Source organism: Cibotium barometz, chromosome 48 (genome assembly GCF_041138505.1).
Source record: "Cibotium barometz isolate CiBa-2024 chromosome 48, ASM4113850v1, whole genome shotgun sequence".
Classification (NCBI taxonomy): Eukaryota; Viridiplantae; Streptophyta; class Polypodiopsida; order Cyatheales; family Cibotiaceae; genus Cibotium; species Cibotium barometz.
In genome coordinates this window covers 29,801,980-29,829,676 of record NC_141093.1, presented here as the reverse complement: position 1 = coordinate 29,829,676, position 27,697 = coordinate 29,801,980, and the positions used below count along the sequence as shown (strand labels likewise).

Genomic DNA, 27,697 nt, shown 5'->3' with positions numbered 1-27,697 from the left:
GTTTTTTAAACAATAGATTTGTGTTATTTTTTACGTTTTTTTTTGGATATGATGTATATTCACTTGACACAATGTAGCCCCACCAACATTTAATTTTTATTTGATACTTTACCTTACATATCAAAACATGCAAAGCGAGCAATTTTGTCTAAACGTTTGGATCTTTATTATACAAGCTATCCATTTTTTGGTGACACATATTTGCATGATATTGAATGCATATTCTAGATAAGAAATAGAAAATAGAAAATAATGTGATTTTAATGTGATTCCTTACCAAGTGATGATTTTTTAAAACCTTACTTCCATATCCATGTGTTTATAGGATGGTTGTGAAACCGTTGCATTGTGGTCCCATCCTTGTTCTAATGTTGTTTGCTAAGGAGGAGCTTGTTGAGATGTTTGCATCCCAATTGTCATTTGTCTTGGGAACTATTGTTTATAAAGACTCAATCAAAATTAAAGTCTCCAAAATCATGGAGTGTACACAATCCAACATGTAGCATAATAATATTGATTTGTTGGGCTAAGGCTAGTTCGTTGAGACCACAATAATGGATTAGGCCATCATAGAGGCAAATGTGAAAAAAGGAAGTGTTTTTATTTCATTTACATTGTTTGGTGCATTTGTAAAATGTGAAAGAAACCCTATGATTTTTGAAGAGGGAATTTGAGAGAGATGGATGATGTTTTGTGATATGGATATTGTGGATACTTTTCAAAAGTGAACTTAATCTTTTGTGTATTTGATGAAGCCATTTTAAATGTTGATATACTCCTATTTAATTTTTAGTCCTGTAATTGATGGAATTTGATTGGTTTAGTTGTAAGTTATTAGTTTGATAGAAATAATGAGGGCGTGTACACACACACACACACACACACACACACACATGTACACGTAAGCATGCAAACATGCTCTCTCTCTCTCTCTCTCCTTGCAACTCAATGTGGTTATATGTGAAGACTCAACTCATGTCGTCTCTCTCTCTCTCTCTCTCTCTCTCCATTTACACATTGGGTTCCCATTCAAGAGATTTCGGGTTCAAGTCACACCCACGCATTTTGGTGCCATCATATGGATCAGGTATGGTCCACTCGCTTGGCTATGATGTTAAAACTACTCCTCCTCTTTCTCTCTCTCTCACACACATACGCATACACATAGGACCAAGGGCCTACACATTTTCATTAAAAGGGACAAGGCTGTTTACAAACGTACCGGCCATTGGATGCTGACGGGCAGTCAAGATGGGCCCAAAAGAAAGGACCAAAAATAGGCTACTAGTATGAGCGTGTATTGAAGAGTGAACAACACGCTCCGAGACTGGACTCTGGTGTGGAGCACTTTCCACGTGGCATAAAACTTGCTCAGGTGTGGCCCACCGTCGATTTGGACGTCCGGGGGTTATATATTCCTCCTCACTGTCGTCTCTCTCTCTCTCACTCTCTCTCTCTCGCGCGCGCAAACAAATCTTCAAGATGGACCTGTTTGCTTTCAATGACTTATCTGATTTGCTTCGCACGGTTGCGTGAGTGCCCCACCCTGTCAATAATCTGCTTCGTTATGTTGCTTCAATTTTCTGAGATGATTTTCAATGCAGAATTAAGAGAATTTCCAATTGCTTGCCTGCTTGCTTGATGCGCAGTTACACTCAAATCCCAGACCCAGCCCCTCAGCAAGGCCTCAAAGTCCACGTCTGTAAAATCCCGCACATCGATTCGCCCCAGGAGCTGGTGGAGTTTCTGGAACGCCATGTGGGAGAAGGGTCTGTCTTCCACTGCAGGCTGTGCACAGAGAGAGACAGTGACAAATTCAGGGGCTCCGCCATCGTGCAGTTCAAAACACGGGAGGCAGCCAGCCGGGCAGTTCAGCTCGCTCGCAGGGGCAGCCTGTTCTTCAGAAACTCCAAGCTCTCAGTGTGGCCTGCCAACAAGGGGAACCAAACGCGCAACCACCAAGGCACTACAAGAGTTGACAATGGCACCCTCTTCATGGGCTGCCTCATCCAGAAAGACATCCTGCACAACCTGTGGACATGCTCTGATTCCAGGATTGAGGTGGACAACACCTACAGGCTGTTTCGTATTATCATCCGTATGTCTGGCAGGAAGGTTTACAAGCTTGAATGGCGCTTCAGATATATACATGAAATCAGTCGGTGCAAAGTCAGGGGAAGTAGTGGCCAGGCTTTGATGCTGAGGGTTTGTCCCATCACTTTGAGCTGTTTGGTTATTCTATTTTTCAAGTATAAAGATAGGACACAAAGTTATGCATAGCATCTATATATGTGTGTGATGCATGTGTGTGTTCTCATGTATGCATGGCTGTATGCCTACATTGTTGTTTGCATAGACATTGCTGTATCCATATGTCCTCACTCAAATCTGCCTGTCTCCTGACTGTTGGCATTTGTGTCTTACTTTTGGGGATAAAGTTTACCTTCTTCTAACCTATCTGTCTACCCCTACATCTTACACACATAGGATATACTACATTGAAAGGCTGAAAGCTGCCCTTCCCTGCTGAAGAAGTGGTATAGTGGTTTATCTACGAAGATTTTGTTCACTAAGGTGGACACATCTTTACATACATACACCTGCACCCTTTTGGGTGGCGGCGGTGAGGGCAAGGATATCATAGCACACAGTGCCATGCATGTGGATCCCTTCTTTTTCAACTGGCCTTTGGCCCAAGATCTGCCCATGGTTACCAATTTTTCACAGCTTGTAGGTGCCTGCCCGTAGGCGCTTATTTATCTGCCCGTAGGCGATGCCGCCAAGGAAGCACTAAGAGGGGTTTTGAACCCAAGACCTCTTGGTCTTGGGCAAACACCTTCACCACTTGAGCTATCACCTCATTTGCCTCATCTCTTCCCTTCTTACATGTAGTTACTATTTGCAAATCCATTGTAATGAGTATTAAAACTACGAGGTCCACCCATGTAGACGATACATAAAAGCATGGAGTTTTATGTATCATCTCTTCTCTTCTTACATGTAGTTACTATTTGCAAATCCATTGTAATGAGTATTAAAACTACGAGGTCCACCTGTGTAGAGACAGCATCATCTTTGGAAAAGTGATACTGGTGTAGATGATAGAGATCTTGTGTTAATGTGACTGGACGGAGTAGGATGGTTGTGTCAAGTGTGATGTGGTTTCAACTCTTTCAGTAGCATTGTTGTTGGGCACATCACAATCATGGCTCTGCCAACAAAAATTAAAGCATTATTAACAGCTTAAATGAAATGCAAAATCAAAGTTGAGTGGAATCTGAGGATCCAACACTTGCATTTTGAAGGTAGTTGGCACATTTCACGCATCAATTAGGGTTAAGACCATAAACCATCACTTAAGAGTTAAGAAAAGTCTTTTAACACAGTCTATGCCTATATTGATCGAAGGTAATAGGCTCCTTCCATGCTTTTCTACCACTTGTAAACTATAGCTTATAAGTCGAAGCAATAGGGCCCGCACACCCTCCCCCCCCTCCTCCTTGGCCAGCCGCCTGAAAAAGAGACTTCTATTTGAAGTACTCAACACGAAAGTGAGCCCTCATCCTACAGTTTGCAGGGGAGACGGAGAGGGCCACCTTCATGAGGAAGAGGGTGATTCTACGAGGATTACAGGGAGATCACATCTATTTAGATGACGACCTTATGAGGATGCAGATAGAACACAGGAAAACATGCATGCCGAGAGTCCTACAGGCCCGGAAAGAGGGCAAGAGAGCATTCTATCGCGATGGTCGTGTCATCATCGATGGCAAGGCCACCGATTAGTGCCAGGCGGCCTATGGGTCATCGGCTATGGAGGATCCAGATTCACACATACACATAGTAGTTTGGAACTGCAATGGAGCACTTTGGACACATCCTGGGAGGATGGAGGAGGTCATGGAGGGACGGGACATCATACTACTTACAGAGACACACCAGAGCCCAGAGACGGGGCTACCCAAAGTAGAGGGTTATCAGTGGGAGTCTACACACAGGGGGACCACACAGCAGAGCACATCGAGAGGATCTGGAGGTATAGCGGTACTCTTCAGGCGGGAGCTACATGAGCGCCTACGGGTGGTAGCACGTGACCAAGAGGCTAGATACATGTGGATCGGATTGCAGCTCTCAGCAGAGAGGGTGTTATACATTGCTCTATGCTACTTCTCTCCTAGAGGATCGAGATATGCCATGACACCAGAGGAGGAGAGTAGAGAGGAGGAGGACACAGGGCCATTGGGAGAGTCACCATATGCAACCCTTCCAGATGAGATCATACACTACTCCAACCTAGAGGGAAGTCCTCCTTATGGGGGACTTCAATGCACGGACATAGAGCCGATAGTGCGACATTTATGATTTCAAGCACCCCGAGGTGATGCACACACTAGAGGTGGACGACACGGGAGCTTGCAGGGACTCAGAGGACATGGGGCCGGATAACACCAGATATGGTCATCACCTACTTGAGTTGGGAGCCCGACACCATCTCGTTATTTATAACGGGATGAGACAGTGGTAGGATTCAGGAGCACTGACATGCTTTCCATGGTCAGGGGGAGGTAGCACAGTGGACTACATCATGGGGTCCATGGAGACCACACAGGCAGTGACATCTTTCACCATCCCCCCTTGTCCTATCGGTGCGGATCACACGTACCTCTTGTTGTCACTCGCGAGCTCCACACCAGCACCCCCACAGCCCACACAGGCATCGCATACCACTTTCTACTTCACCCATGACTTGGCAGACATATATGAGCATCATGTATATGACGGGCTACTCTAGATGGATCCCCTGTCACCCCTAGACACACCCACCACTCAGATGTCATCTCCACTACATACGGCCGCCACCCGCAGCTTCCCCCATCATACACACATTGCACACACAGATAGATTTGGGAGCATGCCCCAGAATCGGTGGTATGATGATGAGTGCAGAGACCTATAGAGACACCTCCGTGCCCAGAGAGCACTGGGGACCATTACAAAGAGACAAGTGAGCCGACAGATACGGACCCTCACACGCCGTAAGAGGCGTGCATATGAGGAGGCACAGTACTGGGATATGTACCACCTTCTCATGAGCAGAGATACAACCACTGCATGGCGCAGGATGAGAGAGCCTCGCCCTCGTACCCCGATTGAGGATCCACACACATGGCACACACATGCAAAGAGCCTCTACCATATCCCTCAGCAACCGCCCATACCACAGCCATAGGAGTCCCGTCCTACCACCACCTCTACTTTCTTTACCGCCTCGATGGTAGAGAGAGCTATCCGCCGGTTATAGCATGGGAGATCGGCTGACCACACAGGTATACAGAGTGAGCATCTTATTTATGCAGCTGACACACTGGCACCCTTTGTTGCTCACCTCTTTAATAAAGCACTAGTGGAGGGCCTACCAACTGGAGTGGACTATGCACACCATCGTGCCTCTCCACAAAGCGGGAGACATGCTAGACCCCACAGCAACTACAGGACTATCATGATTGGTCATACATTGGCCAAACATTATGGCGCAGTGCTCGAGGCAGAGTTGAGCTCATATGTAGAGAAGGAGGGACTGCGAGCACCAGGGTAGGCTGGATTCCGACGAGCTTTCTCCACTATTGACCATATATTCACTCTGAGATGTCTGATTGATCAGGCTAGGGCACGGGAGAGGAGATTATACTGCTGCTTTGTGGATTTCCACAAAGCATTTGACACGGTGCCACGGGAGAGACTCTTCCAGCACCTCCAGTCATTGGGGATCCCATCAGAGATGGTTTGGGGCATCTATGCTTTATATGAGCAGGTCCTTGGGCACATACGATGACCCGGGGGGCTATCTGATGTTATTGCTAGCACCATAGGTGTGAAGCAAGGATGCCCACTCTCTCCTACACTATTTGGGCTATACATTGATGAGGTGGCTGACTTCATTGTTCACGGTGGTGGGGACGGGGTAGACATCTTAGATACCACAGTCCACATTATGCTATATACAGATGATATTATTTTGGTCTCTGAGTCGCAGATGGGACTACAGCATCATCTCCATGCACTCGAGGACTTCTGCACACAGAGGGGACTTACAGTGAACCTTGGGAAAACCAAGGTCATGATTTTTCACACCTCAGGGCCGGTTCAACGGACAAGCCATCTTCACACTAGCAAGAGGACAGGTAGAGGTGGTAGACTCATATGTGTACTTGGGGATTACATTCGCGACTCGGCCAGGAAGATTTACTATGGCACAGGCCGCCAAGGATAGGTTCACATGAGGGTATGCAGCTCTGGCCATGCTAGAAAGACAATGTCACCAGGCACACTTCCAGGAGCCCCGCACGAAGGGGTGGTTGTTTGACACACTAGTCACCCCTGCTTTGATGTATGCTGCAGCAGTATGGGCACCTGGGCTCACCACCTCCACATGGTCTCAGATAGAGAGGCCTCAGATTCTCATGCTCTCACGGATGATCCGCAGCAAACCCTCTGTCCCACATGACATTGTCCGAGCGGCCTTTGCTCCACCTCCTATGCTAGTAGAGGCCCTCTTCTAGACGATCTGCTTCATACAGAGGATCAGAGATATGCCATCAGATCGACTCTCACATAGAGCTTTTGAGGCATCCAAGCAGCTCACAAAGACTGGAGATAGGAGATCATGGTATTCATAGATGATACAGTGGCTCACTCAGCATGGTCTCAGCATAGATCACCTGTCACCTTTCCAGTATGATATACATGCACCACACATCCAGCTCTCTCACAGTGAGAGGAACAGAGTCCTTTGGCAGGATTTATGGCAACAATACACTCAGGAGACTTGGATTACACCCAATCAGCCTCTACTGTGCCACCCGGATATATGATTGTGTACATGCCTCACAGTGCTCGAGTGGCGATTGGCCAGCTTAGAGTGTCATCACACGAGCTTGAGATTGAGGTAGGTAGGGCAGCACGGATCCCCAGAGCAAAGAGGATATGCAGACTATGCCAAGAGGAGGTTGGGAGTGAGGAGCATTATGTATGCAGATGCAGAGCATATAGTGTCATTAGAGAGAGATACACCACCATCTTCAATGGACATCCCTCACTTCGCTAGATCATGGAGTCCGCAGACTAGCGCAGATTTGGCCAGTTCTTGCTAGAGACACAACGCCACAGAGAGACACTGCTACTGACTCATACCATAGGGAGAGGTGGGCGACAACTCCAGCTGACTGATTTCTTCCAGAGATCTATCCCAGTGCCTACCCTGAAACAGGGTTACACTTCAGCACGCTGCGGACCTCCGAGCTAGACGGAGACCGAGAGCACCAGGCTACCAGACTACCAGACTACATCAGAGGGAGATCACAGAGATATGGGCTCGACATCAACACCATATCCAGAAGCGGCTTGCTCACTTACACTCACCCGGAGATCATGCTCCGAGGAATTTTTGCCTCGCCATCGCCTATGTATCACATATTACACCCCCATTATGGTACTGGTTGGAGCTAGATAGATCTGCATTGCATTCTTGTATACCCTATGCATATAGGTTGCATAGTGAGCCTCTAGCAGTAGTGCTGCATCCATCACACCCCCCCACTAGCTCAGTACTTTCATAGTTTATTTCATGTTCATTTTGTCCTTTTTTTCTGGACATCCAGAGGACATTGACAGTTGTACATTGATTTGTCTCATAGGTCGAGTTCGGCCTTTAGTAGACGTTAATACAACGACCACGCATGGCCTTCGGAAACCTGTCAACCACCCCCTCTGAATCCGGAACCACAAAGCCTGGAGTATGCACCTCCTTCTGCAAGTAATCAACTGCCACCTGCCTGGCTTTCCGAAAGGTCCCCGTGGAAAGAACATCCTCATCTACAGGAGGTTCTTTGTCCCGAATACTACGAGACATCAGAGCATAAGTTACCTGTTCAGTTTCCTCTGATTGACGAACACAAGAACTACCAACATCAGTATTGGAGAGTTCCTGCCAACTGCTGCCATCTACTGGCAAGCTATCCACCATTTGGTCCCGGAAAGCCTGCACCTGCAGCTTATCCACACTTAAATGGCCATTACCAGACTGCCACTCATCACAAACGTAAGGACCTGGGAGAGAGAGTGCTGAAAGCTTGTAAACTACATTTTCCACTCCGCCTTCCCAAACCACCTGGCCTGTTGCTTTGTCCCGGAGAGCAACAAAATGCTCATCAAACTCCACCCGTACGCCAGTCTTGCAAACATGATGCAATGACAACAGATGAAAACCAAGTGACGGAACATACAACACCGGGGAGGAATGCTTCCCCCCTCTGCCATCGAGAACTATCTCCATCCTGCTCTCACTGTGAACTGGGATAGTGGATGTATCCCCCGTAAGAATGTGCTTGCAGAGATCCTGTAAATCTGAACAGGAAGGAGTCATGTGCCTGGAAGCACCACTATCTAGAATCCACTCCCGAGTATTCGTTGCCGAGAATCCTCCAACCTCCTCCGTACCTGAAGAAAATGAAACATCGGTGTCCATCACCTCCAGGTGCACAAAAGCCAGAGTTTTCATGATTGCTGCTGAGGAATCTTCACCCTTCTCGGTCTTCCGCTTGGGACACTGCCTCCAATAGGGGCCTTTCTCGCCACAATCATTACAGGTCCTCTCTGCCTTTAGTTTCTCGCGGTCAGCGTCGGACTTCTTCTCAGAAGACTTCTCCGAGGAAGCCTTTCCTTTGCCCGTGTTACGGCCTTTCGACTGTTGGCCAGTTAAGGCCTCCGAACCTCCACCCTGAGGAGGGTTCATGAATCGTTCCTCCTGGTCCAAGACCATGGGCACAAGCTCCTCCCACGTGATGGTGCTGAGCCTGCCATTGGTAATCAAAGACGAGTAAAATGCTGAGTACTGAGAGGGCAAGTGCGACAGCAACGTTATGGCCATGTCCTCTGACGATATCTCTTCCCCAGCCTGAAGAACTTCCTGCTGAAGAGCCTGCAGCTTGTTAATATGCTCCCGCATCGTCGACGACTTTGGAGGGCTCATAACCCGCATCTGTACTTCCAAGGAAATCCTCTTCATGGGCGATACCCTGTTGTAAAGAGAGGCCAAATGCTGCCATATACCTTTGGCCAGCGTCATATGCTTTACATGATTGATTACTTGCGGTGTGCAGTTGAGAAAGATAAACGAATGGACCCTGGCGTTGACACGATCCCACATCTGTGTCTGAGCCTCCCGGTCCTTTTGGATCGACGGTAACTCCCCTTCCTCTACTTCCGGCCGTGGAACCCCAACGACGACGAAATCAGCGAGGTCGTAAGACTCCAGAACAGATTCCATCATAACCTTCCATATGCCGTAGTTGTTCCCGTCCAGCTGACGGTCCACCGGGAACGTGGGGAGTGTCGGGATCTTCACATGCCTCTCGGCCATCTCAAACAGATCTGCCATTGCGGGGATGTACTCTGAAAAGGGTGGGTGCTCTGAAAAGGGTGGGTGGGTGGGAACAAAGAAGAACACACACTTGCAAGTGGCTGTCCAGCAAATCAGCCCGCCGTCCTCTTGCTTCTCCTCTTCCCGAACAGTCCCAAACAGTCCACCAATCAGCAACACAACAGTCCCCCTCTTGCTCACACAAATCCCAAGAACTATCTAGAGCCTAGGCTCTGATACCATGTCAGAATACGCAGCCATCTGGGATGGAGTCGTAGTGATGTCGACAACGATGATGGTGGGTAGCATGGCAATCGTAGGCGCGGTAGAGGTAGTAATGGATACCCTTGTCGTCCCGCCAATGCTCGAAAGTGTGGAAACACTCCCAAATGTGCACAAGAACGCCACACCGCGTGTGGAAAAGCACCAATATGCTCAAATGGCCAAAAATGTGTGTGTGAATGCCCAAAAATAAACCAAATGGCTAAAAGTGTGCGCGTGAACGTCCCAAAATAAACCAAATGGCTAAAAGTGTGCACATGAACGCCTAAAAATAAATCAAATGGCCAAAAGTGTGCATGTGAATGCCCAATGACTAGGGGTGAGGTGTGAAAAGCAACCAAAAATACACTAAACAAAGGCCAAGATGCGCGTGTGAACACATCTAAAGGCCCAAAGCATGCGAACACCATGCGAGCGGCCAACTTAACAAACTCAAGAACACCCAAAATGCTCCAAGACGCATGAACACTCGCTATCCAAGCACAAATACATCCCAATGGTCGAAATAAGAACACAATGTAAGCGACATGTGAACACCTCCAAGATAATAAAATCCAACTCCAACTACCCAAATGTGAAACACATGTGCATCAATGTGTCCAAAACCTGTAGGAGTGTGTGTGAAATGTAAGGGAAAGGGTGGATAATAAATGGCCACAATGTATAGTGGAAATAGCACAAGAATAAAAGAAGTGGCCAAGGTGTGAATGGATGGATAAGAAGGTATGAAAGGCTTAAGGCTAGAACAGAGTGTGAACACACAAAAAATAATAACTAAACCCTAACCCTTTCACTTCTCTCAACCTTTCATAATGGATGGGTGGTCTCCTTCTCCCTTTCGTTGGCGGCTCAAGCAATACCCTGCGTTACTCCTGCTTTCTCTTCTGCCTGCTTCCCTGGTAACTTGATCTTAGGCAATGACAAGCTCCTTGCTCTGCCACGATGAGAGAGAACCGTGGTTGTACCTCAAGCACTATGCTATGGTTGAGAGCGCAATTAGGTTTGTGATGCTCGTCGCCAGATTCATCTGCTGGTGGTGCTGGGTGCCATAGCCACATGCAGAATGTGAGGGAGCTATTGCTGGTCAAAGCACAGCCTTCTCTCTTCTGAGCTGATTGCTTTGTCAAGCTGCTCTCACATCCTGAATGTCTGTTGTGCCCATAGCAGGCAGAGCTGTTGCGCTGCACTTTATTGTTTTTAATATTTTTAATATTTTATTATTTTGTCTCTTGCACTGCTTGCTAGGGCTGGCGCATGGATCCAGTCGCAAACATGCTAGGCAACACTCATGTTGTTGTTCTTGTGTGAGAAATATGATGCGCTATGATCCACGCAACCTGGTTAAAAGTGGCTGAGCCAAAGGCGATGAAACCTAATACCACTGACGATGATGTGCTGAGAAAGACAACGTTAGTTGCACGCTGCCTGCTGGGTGAAATCAAACACGCAATCTGTAGTGTTGCTTGACAGCAGTGATCTGCAGTGTTACTCAAAGACACGCGATTTGCAGTGTTGCTAGACAGCAGCAATCTGCAGTGTTACTCAAAAACACGCGATATGCTCGGTTAATCACACACAAAGAATTTCATGTATGTGATAATACTTGACTTGGAGTCTGTCGACTGCAGCCATCTAGAATCTTGTATAAAACGCTTAGCAAACTGCCCACTTGTGTTTCTGATCGAGAAATGATGCTGCAAGCTTTGCAAGCTTGTGGTATGCTATGGTGAAGATGATCTGTATGTTGCTTCTGTTGTGGGTCGGGGATTGCTCTGTGCTGGCCATTTGCTTATGCTTTTAGATCTCAGATCTTGCCTGTTCCATATGCATCAGCATTTCTAGAGCTGAAGCTCCTTGCACTATGCTCCTTAAGCACAATGGATCTAGTAGACCCACTATTGTAAGTTGCACTTGCTGCCTTCTCTGTTTGGCACCTCTCCACTCAAGTCCCTCAACAATTCACCCCACTGTTGTCAAATACTGTAGGAAAATTGCTGAAATGATGTCTGAAATCACACTTTTGTGATTGAAGTTTGAAAATGAAATGCTTGAGCTGCTGTTAGAATACTGCTGAACCTTATAGATGATGCTTGAGTAATTTAGTAAGCTGTTTTGTGCTCTTTTTTTTTTTTTAAAAGTTCAAACAGTAAATGTGTTTTGTAGCCCTTCCAAAGAAGAAGGCCCACTCTTAAACTGTTTTGTATCAATTTGGTCCATGTAATAGCACTAGTCCTTGAGATTTAAGAACTAATCACAAGTAACTTCACAATCTTTGCCCATAGCTGTCAATCTTGATCAAGCTGTCTTGTTTAGTACTAATCTTTTAAAGATTAGTACTAATCCACTCTTTAATCTTTGCTTGGACCAAGATTAGATAAATCTTTCAAGATTTGCATTAATCCACAAAATTGATTCACTATTTTACCCTAATCATCAAATGTGATGCAATCCTTGATGGCTACCAACCAATCAATGGTCGGTAGTCTTTTCCAACATCCAACATAACCTTGTGGTGTATTGGGCACACTGGCTCACATCAGTGGATTGGGTTCAATTCCGGAAGGTGTTTTGTTTCTGTGTCAAGATTTGATTTCAGCACAATAAACTTTGCATAATTTGTATATTGCTTTGTTCTACATTGTAGACCTGCACCAATCCTTGAAAATCTGTATCAAATGCACATAATCTTGAAATGCGCACCAAGATTTTGCACACTTTCTTGAAACTGTATCAAATTTTTGCACAACAATCTTGATTTTTGCACAGCAAACTGTACTCTGCCTCTGCAATGTGAATACTCTGCACAGTAATATGAAAATCTGCAATATTAATCTGCACAGTTTTCTGAAAACTCTGCACAGCAACCTGTTTCTTGCAATGTTTCTTCCAAGAACTTAAGATCTGGAAATCTAGGGTTTGTTCTTGAAGAAATAAGAGTTCAAAGGACTAATATTTGAAATTGTATGCTCTCTAAGCAAGATAATGCAAGAAAATCTCTCAATATTGGTTGCTAAAATATATGTAAATCCTAGTTTCGAAAATCAAGAAAATTAAGATCAAGACGTTCAAGAAATCAAACAGTAGTAAAGTGGATTAGGATTTTGAAAACAGTGTTTAATACAAATTCGAAAGTGATTAACAAAAATTTCATTGCTAATCTTGTCAAATAAGAAATTAGCAAATCTGAAAACTGTGTAAAAATCAATTTCGAAAATGATTAACACTAATTAAGATTAAGAAAATGCATTTCAAAAAATTGGATTAATAGTAATCCGAAAATGATTATCATTAATCAAGTTCAAGAAAAAGCATACTGAAAATTGGATTAAGCATAATCCGAAAATGATTTTTTTTTCCGGAAAAACGATCCTTCTATTAGTTAATGAGAAAACGCCATAAGACTACAAAGCTCACCTCGCAAGGAGGGATAAAAAACACAGTGAACACCTGAGCTCCACCCCCGTGGCTGGCCGCTCTCTTGGGGGGGCTACCTAGTAGTACATGTGGGAGGTGAGAAAAGCCAAACTGGAGGCCTATAGTGCCAAGTGACAACATCCTCGCCCCTCGCGGTGAGGAAAGGGCCAGGCTGCCAAGTGCAGAGGAAAGCCTTGCGGCGCCCTCTCATGCGATCCGAGTCGCCCTGGAGTTTCCCCCAGTGTTCTCTCGAGGTGTGAATGATGTCCACCCAGAGGGCCTGTATGACCTCCACCGGTGGAGTCGCCTGGCGGTCAATGGCCTCCCTGCATCCGGCTCTCCATATGTGCCAAGCCGTCATGCTACTGATCATCTCCCATCTGTGTCCGACCCCCTCCTGAGGGGCTGTCGAAGAGAAGTCTGGCGTCTGAACCACCGCCATCGCCCTGCCAGAGACCTGGATGGTCGCACTGCCAGGGACATCCTCATATCCAAGGGCCGGGCCGCTGTCCGTGGCCCAAGCCACCGCACTCCACGTCACCAGCATCTCACCTGGTGAGCCTGCAAAAATCATCTTGAGAGCGCGCTGCCAGACCTGCTGTGCCTGTGGGCAATCCCATAAGCAATGCTGCTGCGACTCCTGTGTATGGCCGCACCGAGGGCAGGATGCTGGGTGTCTGCCAAAAGCTAGCCAAGCCCCCACAGCCAGTCCTCTATGCGCTGTGAGCCAGAGAAAAAGCGTCACCTTCTGGGGCCGGAAGCTGGCCCAAAGGCGCTGCCAGAAGTCCCTAAGAAAGGCAGGGGAGAGCCCCTGTCCCCGCCAATGCTCGGCCGCCGCCGGGGTGCTCGCTATCCTGTGCCTCTGAATCCGCCGCCCCAGCCTCGCTGTGTACTGAAAAAAGGGGATGCCTGGGCTGGTAGGGGCCGAGTAGGGATCTCGCCAAAACCACTCACCTGGATCCCACTGAAGGCGAATAAGAGGCCTGCTGTCCCAAGCCCATAATCTCCAAGAACAGTCCTCCCCTATCGAGGCCGGTGAGGGGTCTACATGCCACTATCTCTGATGAAAGCCGACCACCCGCACCCTCTGAAGAATACAACCCTGGAGCCCATCCAAATCTAGTCGTGTCCTCTGAAGCTGGCCACCCTCTCCCACCTCGAAAGTGAGTGGGGCGACTCTCTCCGCTGTGCCGCTAGAAGGATCTCATGCCGAGTAAAGACACCCATCCACTGTGGAGGTGGAGGGTCATGTACTGGGGTCCGCCACTCCCGGGGGATGGCCGCCTCAATGTCCTGTCTCATCAACTCTCTGTCCCTCATCCCACTGAGTCTCCTCTCCTAAGCCTCTAGAGGCAGCTGCTGAAAACATATCCAGTCGTCTAGGGATTGGGCTGGGCCGGAGCTCAACGGGCCCCACGACACGTGAGACCGCGATCCAACCATATGGCCACTGGGAAGTCGAATCAAGGGGTTCCAGATCAATGGCTGCCTCAAGCGCTCCTCATCGGTGCCCGGGGGAGTCTAGAAGAGTGACGGCCTCAGATGCGCCCAGGCCCTCAGAAGGCTAGCTGCAAAACGCTCCTCGAAGCCAAGGCCCACTCCTCTGGATCGCTGCTCTGTAAAGATCCACTTGATGCTGGGGGTCCAGGGGCCGCTAAGAGAAGGAGTGCGGCTGAGCATCCTGGAAACAAGAAACTCCTTCCACGGCTCAGTGCCTGGCAGGAGGCCACGAACTACCAACTTGCCAAGCAAAGCTCGGCTTTGGCAAATAGGATCAACAATGCCCAGGCCGCCTCTCTCCCTCGGCTGAGTGATCATAGCCCATGCCACCTTGGCCCTGGCGGGCCGCCCGTCGCCACCGGACCAAAGAAAGTTCCTGATGAGCCTCTGCACGTGGCCAATGCACGCCCGAGAGAAGGCCCAGCAAGAAGTGATGTACCACATGGTAGCAAGCAGAACCTGGTTGGCCACAACTACTCGGCCAACCAGAGATAGACGAGCGGTACTCCAATACAGAAGCTTCTTCCGAATGCTCAGAAGAAGGGGGGCTATCTGCTGCTCCAGAGATATGTCAATGCCCACATAGCATCCCAGATAACGCACTGTAGTGCCGGGGGGCAGCCACTGAAAACCATCAACTGGCCTCCAAGTCGGGGGGGCATAGAACTGACCCACAACCCACACGACTTGTGCCAGTTGATCAAAGCGCCCGAAGCTCTGCAAAACCTGTCCATGGCTGAGGCGAAGCGGCGGAGGTTCTCCTCACCTCCCTGAAGATAGACAGCAGTGTCATCCGCAAACTCCGAGTCTAGGAGCTCCTCCGAGGTGCGGATGGGAAGCTGGAGGCCCGCAAACCTGTATCCTGTGCCGTCAAAAAAGTGCTCATGGCCTTCGCCACAAAAAGAAAAAGGAAGGGTGCCAAAGGGCACCCCTGCCGCACCGAGCGCGAGAGCTGGAACCTCTCTCCGCGCACGCCCTGTATCAGCACCTGACTATGAGCCGATGTGTAGAGTGTAGAGACCCCACGGATCCACTGAAGGGGGAAGCCCATCCTCTCCATAGTGCCTTCCAAGAAGGCCCAGTCCACCCGATCATATGCCTTCTCGAAGTCGAGAAGGAGCACTGCAAGATCCTCCTGCCGAAATCTAGCCAAAGCCGTAGCCTCCCAGAAAGAGAAAATGTTATCCAGAATGCTCCTATCCTGGATGAAGCCTGTCTGCGTGGAGTGGATGATGTCCGGAAGGTGAGGCTGAAGCCGTCTGCTGATCGCCTTAGCTAGGACCTTGTAGGCCGTGCCTAGCAAGGTGATCGGTCTCCACTGTCTAATCTCCAGTCTGCCTCCTCCCTCTTTGGGGATCAAGTGAATCAACCCCTCTGCCATGCTGTCCGGCATGACTCCCGACTCCATAATCTCCTGGAATGCCAATCTGAAGCCCCTATGTAAGAGGCCCCACCAGTACCTCTGGAAGAAAGCCACTGAGAGACCGTCCTCTCCTGGGCATTTGCCCCGAGGTAATGCCCGAAGAGCCTCCTCCAGTTCCGTATCCGAGAAGGGGGAGAGAAGGGAGTGCTGCAAATGGGCCGGCACAACCGGTCTCGTGAAGCTCTAGACTGCCTCCCGAGCCTCTCTCACCCTGTCATCTGCTGGCTCAGCAGAGAGAAGATCCCTGTAAAAATCTGTGGCTATCGCCCGAACCCTGGGGGGATCCACCACAACCTGGCCATCAGCCTGCCGAAGACGCCTGAGACCCTCGCGTCTGAAGCGAGGCCCTGTCGCCTCAAAGAAATCTCGAGTCACTCTGTCTCCAGCCTGTGTCCAAAAAGAAGCCCGAGCGTGGAATCGGAACTCCACCCTCCTCTCCTCGATGGATCTGATCTCAGTGCGAGCTGACTCCATCTGCTCTGAGATCCAAGGGCTCGTAGGATCCCTCTCCTGGAGTCTCTGGAGGGACGCTAGACTCCTCCGTAGGCTCCTCTCCTGCTCTCTGAAGGCCTCCAAACGGTCCAAGGCAGCCTGTCTGAGCATCCGACTGATCTCCTGCAAGCCACTGGCAAGATCGCTGGCTGCCGATCCTCTCCTGAACTGCAGCTCCTGCCAGACCTGCTCAACTCTGATCGCAATCTCGGGCTCCTCTATGAGGCAATCTGGAATCCGGACGCTCTGGCCCCGCTCTCCTCTCGTAGGGTCCTCGATCTGGAGAAGCACTGGAAAGTGGTCTGAAAACGAGGAGCCTGCAAGTATGCCCACAGTGCCACCTCTATCACAAGCCCACTCATCAATGTAAAACCTGTCGATGCGGGAAAGGTTAACTCCTGTGGCCCGTCTATCCGAGCGCGAGAAAGATAGACTCCCCTGCAACCTGCCAAACTCCGGGAGAGTCCACGGATCCTGGCCTCTCACCTGCAGCACTAGTTCCTCCCAGGCAGCGAGCTCCGGCCCATGAATGGTCTCCTGGCTGCCCCCCGTCCTGTCCTCTGCATCCTCCAGCATGTTGCAATCCCCTCCTAGGCACCAATGGTCTGCCAAGGGGAGGGACTGCCTAATGGTGCTCCAGAACTCGGCTCTCCCGGTCGCCCCATTAGGGGCGTAGAAGTTGAGGAAGCCAATGCGGTCTTCCCCAACCCGAAGGATGATCCACTGCGCTCGACCCTGGACCAGAGTGCCAGAGTCCACAACCTCGGATAGAAGCTGCTCGCTGACTGAGATGCATACTCCACCCTGGTTCCCCTGGGAGCCATATGCCGGTGACCAAAAAGTGTGACTCCTGCCTGGCAAGATCTTCCCGCAAGTGCGGGTACGCCCGGCAGAAAGGTGGTGCTCCTGGATGAAAAGGATATCTATGGGTCCTCCAACGAGAGCCCTCTGGATCTCCTGGCGAAGTCTGCCCCGACCAATGTAGCAGCGATGTCCACCGAGACCCTGGATGTTCCATGAGAGGATCCTCATGGATGAGCTATGGCAAGTGAAGCAGCCGCCACTGGCTCACCCCTCTCAGCCGGCCCGGATGATCTACCCTCCACTCTGTGAGTCTTGGGCGCCGGCTTGGAGGGAGAATAGTCACTGTCTGTCCGAGTGCGGAGTCTCTCCAAAAAGAGGGTGACCTGTCTCTGTGTCCAGCCCCACTCCGCCTTCGCCCTGTCCAGGGCATAGGCGTGAGACCAATCCTCTGCATATATGTATCTATAGGTAGGCTGCACCCTCGGGGCGGCATGGAGGAGAATCAGTAGCACCGCCTCAACTGAGGTGTGGACCGGATCCGGCCGCCAATCTCCTATACCAAACAAGCTCATGCGGGCTGAGTGTAATCGGGTCTGCAATAGGTCCGTGAGCCCCAAGTCACTGAAGTGGTGAGAAAACTCCAGTATCTGATCACGCAAAACTTCCTCTACAGAGTTGCAATCCCATGCTGTGTCTGGGGCAACACTGAGAGGAAAGGAGAAGGCCACCATGCTGCTCACCACTGAAGGAGAACGAGAGGGATGGCACACCACGCAAACTCGTAAGGGCGCGACCAGTGTCTCGAACGGGCCAGCATCCAGCTGGAGGCACCTGAAAAAACCGTAATCCACTGGTAGCCCCATCACTCGCGGGGGCCCCCCCAGGGGAGGCTGGAGAGAACTCTGTGGCGGGCGAAGCTAGGATCGCCATCTCCACCGGCCCGGAGTGGCGGTGGAACAGCCGCTGGACTGAACTCTGGCCTACCCAGCTGCGCTGCCCCGGGGCAGTGGGTGGTCTGGAGAAGTATCCTGGAGAGGCCAAGGGAGGGATGGGGGCTCACGGCGAGGAGGGGGGAGAGCGAGGAGAGGATGGAGAGGCATCTGCCAGCGGATAGGTGTCAGGGGGGGCCGCCGGGGGAGGCGGGAGGGGGGGGGCTGGGGTGGGAGAGGGGGGGGTGGAAGGAGTGCTCTCCGGGTGAGGGGAAGGGGAGCCGGGGGTCGCAGAGTGCGGCCCGGGATCCTCAGGAATCTGCTCCAAGGAGGGGGCGGGGTCCCCCGCGGGGGGAGGCGGGAGCGGGGTCTCCACGTGGGAGGCTCCACCAGCGGCCTCAACGGGCACTGAGTCTGAATCCTCGTCCATCGGGGTGGGACCTGCTGGCCGCCTATCCTTGACTGGAGCATAAGTGCGGGTAGGTGCCTGCATGCCAGCTGGAGTCGCCTGTCCGCCAGCTTGTCCGCCAGCCTGTGCTGCCTGCTGGCGTCTGCGACGGTCCCTGCGAGACGGGCGTTTCTGCCGGCGAACCTCCTGCCATCCGCCAGCCTCCTGGGTCTGCGCGGCATCCTCCGCCGGGGCCTGCTCGTCAGATGATGGCGCCTGCTGTGGCGAGCCAGGGATGTCCGGTGACGAAACCACAACACGAATGGCCGGGAGTCCTGCTGCTCGAGCAATCACTGAAGCCGCTTGTCTGAGGCGTCTCCACCACCTGCCCGAACGCCTTGCCAATGGATGACAAGAGGGGCAAGTACTCCCTACGGAGTCCAGGAAAGCAGATAGTGATGGGGAAACCTGTCGCGCCTGCTAGCGGGTCAGAAGCGGGGTCGAAACCATGAGTCCATCGCGCCAGGAACGCCCGGGATGAGCGGAGGGCAATGGGGCTCCGAGCCAGCACCATCTGAGCTGCCTGGGGGGACTCGAAATCCACCTGGTAGTAGCCACGTCCCAAAAAATCTACGCTGACGATCTTGGCGGGCACGCCAACAAGGCTGCCTTGCAGAAGGTCGCGAAGCTCTCTCCGCATCGGACGGCTACCCACTATCTTGCAGACCAAGGAGGAGGCCTCAAGAGCGGATACTGTGGAAACAAACAACTGAAGATCTTCAGCTGTGAACTCCAGACGGAGACCGGAATCGGCAGGGGTAGTCGGAGCGGCTTCCATGGAGTCCTCCAGCGGGAAATGGCCAGAAACCGGGGTCACCAACGGGAGGGACACAGCCCTGCGAGGAAAAAAGAGAGGCGGAGGGCTACAGGATAGTGGGGGCGGGGCGGGGGGGGGGAGGGGGGAGCTGAGGCGGGGGGGAGCTAGCGGTGGGGGGAGGGGCGAGACGGAAGGGGAGGAGAGGGAGAAGGCGGAGGGGAAGAGACGCGCAGCGGAGGAGAAGGCGGAGGGGGGAGAGGTGGCGGGGGAGAGAAGAGAGGCGGAGGAAAGGAAGGCGAGGGGGGTAGAGAGGCGGGGGAAGAGATGTCGGGGGAAGGAAGCAAGCGGGGGGGGAATGGTGGGGGAGGCAGTGTGGAAGGAGGCGGAGGAGGAGGAGGCGGGGGGGAAAGGAGGCGGGGGAGGAAACAAGGACCAAGAAGAGGCGAATAAAAGATAAGGGCACAATAAGAGAAGGTTCCTTCTTGCACAACTTAGAGGCTGATCGATTCCTACAGGAAACCATGGAAGGCCTTGATAGCATGTTGCAACTGCAATTTCATGAAACAAAGGGCTCGGCCTCCACAAGTGCCTCTATGTGGGAACAAGAACAAAGGGTATGGTGCTGCCAATTACTTACTACTCTTATGCTCCATGACAAGAATGCCACTCTATGGAAACAATTACACGAAGCGAATGATCAAGTGAAAGCGCTTAAAGAGCAAACGGCTGTAGCAGATGCAACACACAAAGAGGTAATACTTAAAAGCTTAAAAACAGCACAAGAGCAGGAAAATGGATTCCAAACATTAGAGGAGCACAACAAACTGCTCAGCAAGACAGTGGTTCAAAGGATCAAAGATAACATGGAGCTCAAAGCACAAGTCGACCAAGCCAAGAACCAGCTTCAAAAGGAAGTGGCACATGCAAGAGGAAGGGAAGACCAACAGACACAACAACTTAAGGATACCCATGCCACGTTCATAGCCAAGGAAGAAGGGTTTAAGGGCAAAATCACTAAGCTAAATGAAGCCATTGCTGCAGCCGAACAAAGAGTGGTCAACCTTCAAACCGAAAGAGAGTAGATAAACAAAGCCTAGGCTGACAAACTCAAAGCCTTAAATGAGGTGATCCAAGCAAAGACTGTGGAGATATATCACATGTTGGCTAGCCACCACCAAGTGCTTGAACATGTACATCAGCAGCTAAGCAGCAGCCAAAGTTTGGCAACGGAAAGGCAGAAGCAGATTGAAAATGCTCATGCACAGGACACCACTGCAAGAAGGGAAAAAGAAGAGACTACAAGAAGATATGATGACCTGGCCGTTGCTAGAGAGATACGAGAGGTTGCCATTTCCAACCTCCTTTCCACCAACGATTGAAGGATACAAGAACTGGAATGCAAGCTTGCCATGCAACAAAGGACTCAGAGGACGGAAACAACTGATGAATTACGACTCCTCATCGAACTAGCCTCTGAGATAGGTTCATTGCCGGTAACTCCTCGGGCCCCTTCTCAAACACTAACATTGTTTTTGTCTATACTTAACCCTCTCTCCTTCAATATGAGATTAATCTCACAAAAGATCTCAGTCTAGGAGACCTTACACTCATCCATCAGAAGACAGAAAGAGATGTCGACCCCACTATCATAATGGGAATCCTTCGGGGGGATATAGTACTATCCGACCCAGCTAATATCTTTTTCTAGCCCTTACATCCCATAGTGCTCAACCTTCGTAGTTGGTGTTGGGTGCTATAATTTTGATAAACAACATATTGAATATTCCTAATATAAACCGAGAAGATATAATTGAACTCCAAGAATTTATGAAAACTAACAAGTCCACCCACCCACCCCCAAGTTTAGGAGAGGGTCAAGAAGAGACACAAGACTCCTCTATTTTTCAGCTACTTATCCCGTGCTCTCTTCAATTGCAAGTAAATTACTAAATCCCTTTCCGAGTGTAGCTTCTACTAACCAATGTGAGGCAGATTGCACATTCTCTCGCTTACCTTCTATCCCTATTGATATTTCCACTAACCCTCTAGCCCCCGAGGAGATGCCGGCACCCAATTTGTCTCCACCACGCCGCTTGATGAGGTATGTAATATCCAACCTCAAGATGACATTGACGCTTTTACTGACATGAATGTCCTTGAGTCCTTGACAGCTGCAGAATACGAGGGATTCATCAGAGCAAGAAACCCACTTTTAAAGCCAAAGCTCATGTTCAAGGTGTGGATGCGAATCACACCATTTGAACCCACCTGAAGGATCATGCCCGATGCTTACTCTGCAATGGAATCAAGAAGGCAGTCTTATGTGCCTTACCCTCTCCGCGCACCAATGCCAGACTTAGAGGAGCTGTTACCAATCGGGGGAGAAGGCACATTGTGGGAGAATGTGACTAAGCACACAAAGCTGGCAAACTCCCACTTAGTTGACCTGCTAGAAATCCGGATTGTCACCTTCATGATTGGCTCTACTGTTGCCGCAGGTGATGCAAGCCACATCCAGTTCATACAAGGGGAGGCTACACAACCATCACCATAGATAATACCAATCCCCGCATCAATGATTTTGGTATACAACGGGATTGGTGAAAGGAATACCTGACGATCCCCGAATATAGTCATCAGTACTAGTGCTCCCCGCCAACCCAAAGAGTGGATCCACTCTACATGCCCATCAAGAGAAGGCTCACTCCACTCCGATTCCATGACGCAAAGCAAAGAGATTCTCATGTTTGCTGCAATTTTCTGTAATTTTCGCCATCTACTTCCCATATACTCAAGCCAAAGACAACAAATGCTCACATGGATATGAGCTTGGCGCCGAATTCCTGTTTCAGACATTGTGGCTGTTGTCAAATTTCTGAAGTTGATCGTAGTCTTTATCGATCAACCAAGGGAAAGGTATGATGGATTCGAAGCAAAACAGCGTCGCTTTGATATGAACACAGGCTCCAATGAAAGAGCTGTATTATCATCACCTACGGTGTCTTCCCGGCTACATGCACATCACGTTTGAAGACATGGTGGACACCGGGTTCTGGACTTCACAGTCAACATTTAGAAGAATCTTGAAAGAGCTTCAAGCACGCTAGAACTTGTACAGACATGAGTTCGGCGACCAGGTCTTTCGACCTCAGTAAAAGGTTATGAGGACAGAACCTACATTAGGTAGGGGAGGATATTAATCCCATTTTGGATTAACAAAGATTCTCCTCCAATTGAGGACATTAATAAGTGTCATGTAAAGGCACTATAAAAGTTGTATTGAGATACTGGCCACCCAAGGCCTTAGTTAGTAAGTTTTGGGCGCCCAAGTGTGAATAAGGGCCAGTTGTATAAAAGGCAATTCTCATAATGAAATGACACGCAAAAAGAATGATTTTCATCATATTCATGAGAAATAATTTTTTGTTATTATGCATAATTAATTGGTTATAAGAAAAGAGTAAATTTTCGTAAATTTATTTTTATACAAAAAGAGAAATTTCCATGATGATTGAGATCTAAGTAATTAAATGGTAAAAGAGAAATTTTTGGTAAATTTATTCTTATGCAAAAAGAGAAAATTTTGGTAAATTTATTTTTATGCAAAAAGAGGAATTCCCATGATATTTGAGATCCAAGTAATTAAATGGTAAAAGATGAATTTTTGGCATAATTCAAATTATGAGTATTTATCAAAAGTGTAATTTTGAGCATTATTAATTTTATTGGAAAATATGGGTAGAATTGATTTTTATAAATCCCATGAATCTTTTACTTAAAAAGAAGAATATTAAATATATTTCACTTAAGAAATTTGAGAAAGAATATGAAAATATTCAACAGGTTTCCAGGACTTGTTTTTGCACCGTAACAGGTGTTGATCCTTGTGAGCAGTGTGATGCCTCTTTGACTCAGAAGCAGAATGGTTCATTGATCTGGTTGATGGATACCAGATTGGACGGGAGCTTCCTAGTGAGGCAATTGAGCTCATGGTTGCAGATGACTCTTTGGGAGGCAGGATTGCGTTTCCTGTGGTTTCTGCGGCATGCGAAGGATCATGGACTCTTTTACATAGGAGGGGGATTGATTGATGGAGTCCGACTCCACGGTTGGAGTGACTTAGTTTGGGGAGGAGATCCAGACACGAGGAGATCTACTTCAGGCCCAGGAGCAGTTTTTTGGAGCAGTAAGAGACAGTCATCTTTTGCCTTGTCGAGGACAGAGGCAGAGTACCTGGCAGCTTGTGATGCTGCTCGTGAGGTGGTGAGGTTACAAGGTTGCATTGCAGGATTGGGATTCCACTGGAGGAACCCATGGTCATCCAGAGGCACTTTGTTCGTGAACAGATCGTTGCTGATGACATCTTGCTAGAGTTCTGTTCGACGGAGGACAGTACGGTGGACCTCTTCACGAAGTTGCTATCTCAGGATTTGCTCAGGCGACACCCCAGCTCCCTGTGGTTGGTTTCACAGCCAAGAGCTGAGAGGGGGTGTTAAAAGTCATCTCCTGTCTATTTTTATACACTAGGGCCTTTGTTGTGGGTGTGCCCGCCCTTATTAGGTGTTTTCTCATTTTTCCCCACTCTCTGTATTTTTGCTCCATTTTTCCCTATTTTTTCTATGGCTTGGGTGGCTTCCCTGTGTTGGCAGGAGGGTCTTTGTGCTGGCTGACTGTACCTTCAAGAACCCGACCTCATATCTGTTCAGGCCAACTTAGGACAGCTGGCCGACTGAGTGTGTTTGCTGGTCGTGGAGGGCTAGTCGGCTGCCTTTAGCATAGGCCGACTGGATAAAATGGCCCCATGGCCCCCATTCCATTTTGTATCATTCTCGGGATCTTCTTGTGTATATAGAGCAGAGTTACACGTATCTCTCTCTCGTGTTGTGATTTTCTGCACTGCGTTTTGCTCGTGTTCCCAGATCTGGTCATCATCTCCGCTGCGTATTCTGACAGTTACCTAGCCAATTTAGACACTTATTTGATGAGGGGGATGTCCATGCCAGACGGTCCAAACGTTCTACATATGGTGATTTTGTTGAGAATCTATGTGGTTATCTTTACAGGGATGGTTCAGCATTGCTTGCATGGGATGATGTATGTGGGGACTTGATTGAGTGCCCTACATTTGTGAGCAGAGATGACTATATACTTGAGGATGGGTATTTAGGGGATGATGATGTGGATAGTGATGATGATATTCATGCTATGACTACAAATGATTATATAGGTGATGATGATCGTAGTGATCATTCACGGGATACATTTTTTGAGTTATGGCATGACAGGTTTGGACCCTTGGAAGACATGGATCGAGCATGCTACCACTTTCGTTGCTATCACAGTGGTGTTCGCATGGACCTTGAGAGCTTCTACGACTCACCCACGACATCAACTAGCCATCATCTCACTGATCCTCATTTACTTAGACCGACTCATTCATTGTATTATGATGGGGATGATGAGGATGATGTTGTATTGTACACACTTTTTTTGTAAATCCTTGATTTATTTACAAGTGGGAAACCTCTAAGCGAGGAAAACCCAGAAAAAGAAGAGTAACCATAGGCTTCACTACCTAGAAGCAATCAAAGTAAATCCTATAAGCATCAAGAGTGATGTCCCCAGCATCATAAGCAAAATGAAGCGCGTGACCAAGCGAGAACTTGAAGTAATGGAAGGGATCAATGTCATTGGCTTGGAACATGAGGTTGTTCCGAACATGCCATATGGTCCAAAAGACCCAGAATCGGACCCAGCTGAAAAATACAGCAAACTGAGACTGTGATGCTTGTAACACCCCAAAAAGCCAAAACCGTCTGTGAAAAATGCCCGAAGGGAAACGAAGGCGAAGAGCAGTCGAGACCCGGCGAATGAACGATTTGGAGCATACGCAACCCCACAGTAAATGTGGGACAGTCTCCTCAGTAGCTTTACATCGGACACAACATGAAGGCGCAATATGACGTGCATGTAACAAGCTACCAATAGGAAGAGCACCAACCAAACAGCGCCACAAGAACAGGCGTTCTTTGAGAGGCAGATGACTTTTCCAAATGCGAAACAATGTACGTTTCCACCACATTGAGAGAGACCATAGCTGATTACCATGTCTGACTATCCATGCATCCGATTGCAAGAGGGCATAAACTGTCCCAGCTGAAATACATTTCATAGCAGTGGTTCCAAGATTCCAATCAGATAGACGGGAATCCACATTCAAGCGAGGTAAAGGAGAAATATCAGCTATCATCCGCTGAATTTCTCTCCAAAGATGAGAATAATGGGATCCCAATTGAAAACGATCCGCCGCAACAGAGAAGGAAAGAACCTGACCAGTGTCATCCACCACCTGATGTATCTGACATATTCCTTTTTGAGATAGAAAATATGCCTGACGAGGTGAACGGTCAACCAAAGTGGAAGAAAATACACGACTCCAATGCAAACTCTCTAGCCGCAGGGAATTGCCCATCAAAGATCGGGAACCATGCCATATCATATGTGAAGTAACTTCCTTCCAATCAATAATGAGAGAAGAAGTGAAAGGACATCCCGGAATGTGTCCTTCAAGTTTTCCACATATAAGATCCCAGTATGTGGGTTGCCAATGACCATAGAATGGCGTGACAATATGCCGACACAAATGGGACACCATGAGAGTCCAGGGTTGCTGCTGGTCCAACAAAACCGGCAAAAGCATAGCTTTCCTAGCCAAAACATGACGTCTCAAATCCAAAATATTCAGCCCTCCAAGGCGCTTATAGGAGAGCATAACTTGTCCATGGATAACAATCTGAGGCCCTTTCCACGAGATGAAGTGCGCCAGAAATGCGCCAATATACTTGACATAAGGGACTTCAAGCGGGATTGAGACCAATATAGCAAAGGTAGATAAAACTGCACATAAGCTACAAGAATGCATTGCACAATTCTAAGACGCACATGAAGCGGCCAAGTGGACAACTTCCAATAATGTAACTTGGAGTGCAAGCGCTCGGCTACCCAATCCAATTTCCGTGTAGCCGATACAGTCCAACCCAGCGGATAACCCAAATGACGAACTATAATGTTCGGAGGAACAAGTTCGCCTGGCCAAAGCAGCTTATGCCAATCATACTCAGTTAGAGCCAATAGTTTGGATTTACGAAAATTCACTTTGAGGCCTGCTACCAATCCAAACAAATGAAGAGTGTGCATAATTTGTTCCACATCATCTTGGTGATTGCGAGGCATAAAGAGAGAATCATCTGCATAAGCTTGCCCAAGTATTGTACACACACACACACATACACATGATGATAGTGATACACGTGCACATGATGCCACTAACACATATGCACATGATGATGATGTATGTGATAGTGATAGTGAGAATGGTGTGTGAGTTAGATCATGTGGACATGGTCTCGAGGGCAGAGATGGCAGCGAGCATTACGAGCATCATAGAGCTACCTATCTCTATTCCTAGTGATCATAGGGATACATTAGATAACCATAGTGATGCATTCCATGATCTTGATGGGCATTTGACTAGTCATGATCATTCGGCTAGTCATACATCCCTAGTTACACATGGGATTGACACTTCACATGTCGTTGAGCACATCATAGACCATGAGGAGCATAGACCTGAGGTTCTAGTATTAGATGTGTTGGGCTACTCCTCTAGAGTTGTTACATGTGGAGAGATTTCGGATACGATCACTACCTCTAGTTTTCATAGCATTCTTGGCAGCATTCGAGTGGATCGAGTTGTTGTGATTGAGCAGTCACGGATAGTGCATGAGAGTAGTGATGAGTTCATAGAGGTGAGACATCGTAGGAGTATGCATATCGATCATATTTTTAGCATATTCTATGACATTGACCTCGAGAGCTTTACATTTGATCTAGGTATTTTCTTAGATCCAGTGTTATTGGAGATTGATTTATTGTGGGATTTAGATCATGTAGGGACACCATTGATGGAGATTGTCTATACTTTTGGGAATGACCTTAGTGGCCTTGGAGATTCCATTGATAGTGAGTTGTTTGATACCACTTATCTCTCTTGTGTAGAGTCCCATGGTTGTCAGGGTATGAAAATACGATACCATATGATACGCTACCGTACGGGAATTTTTGGTACGATATGAAATTTTCGGATACCGTACGATAAAATACGGTTTTTATTTTTTATACTTACAACCTATGGAGCTTCAAGCTTGAATGTGAGGGAAGGTTGGGAGGG

General features: G+C 48.6%; 1 protein-coding gene across 2 annotated transcripts in view; it reads left to right on the top strand.

Moving 5' to 3' along the window:
* Positions 1-1,441: 1,441 nt before the first annotated feature.
* Positions 1,442-27,697, top strand: part of LOC147611052 (putative RNA-dependent RNA polymerase 1) — a 109,842-nt gene continuing 83,586 nt past the window's right edge. For both annotated transcript variants that reach the window (XM_086785704.1, XM_086785703.1), the window contains exons 1-2: positions 1,442-1,532; positions 1,650-2,205. In XM_086785704.1, coding sequence (XP_086641830.1) covers positions 1,483-1,532; positions 1,650-2,205 — 606 coding nt within the window. In that variant the 5' untranslated portion in view covers positions 1,442-1,482. The remainder of the gene's footprint in view (positions 1,533-1,649; positions 2,206-27,697) is intronic.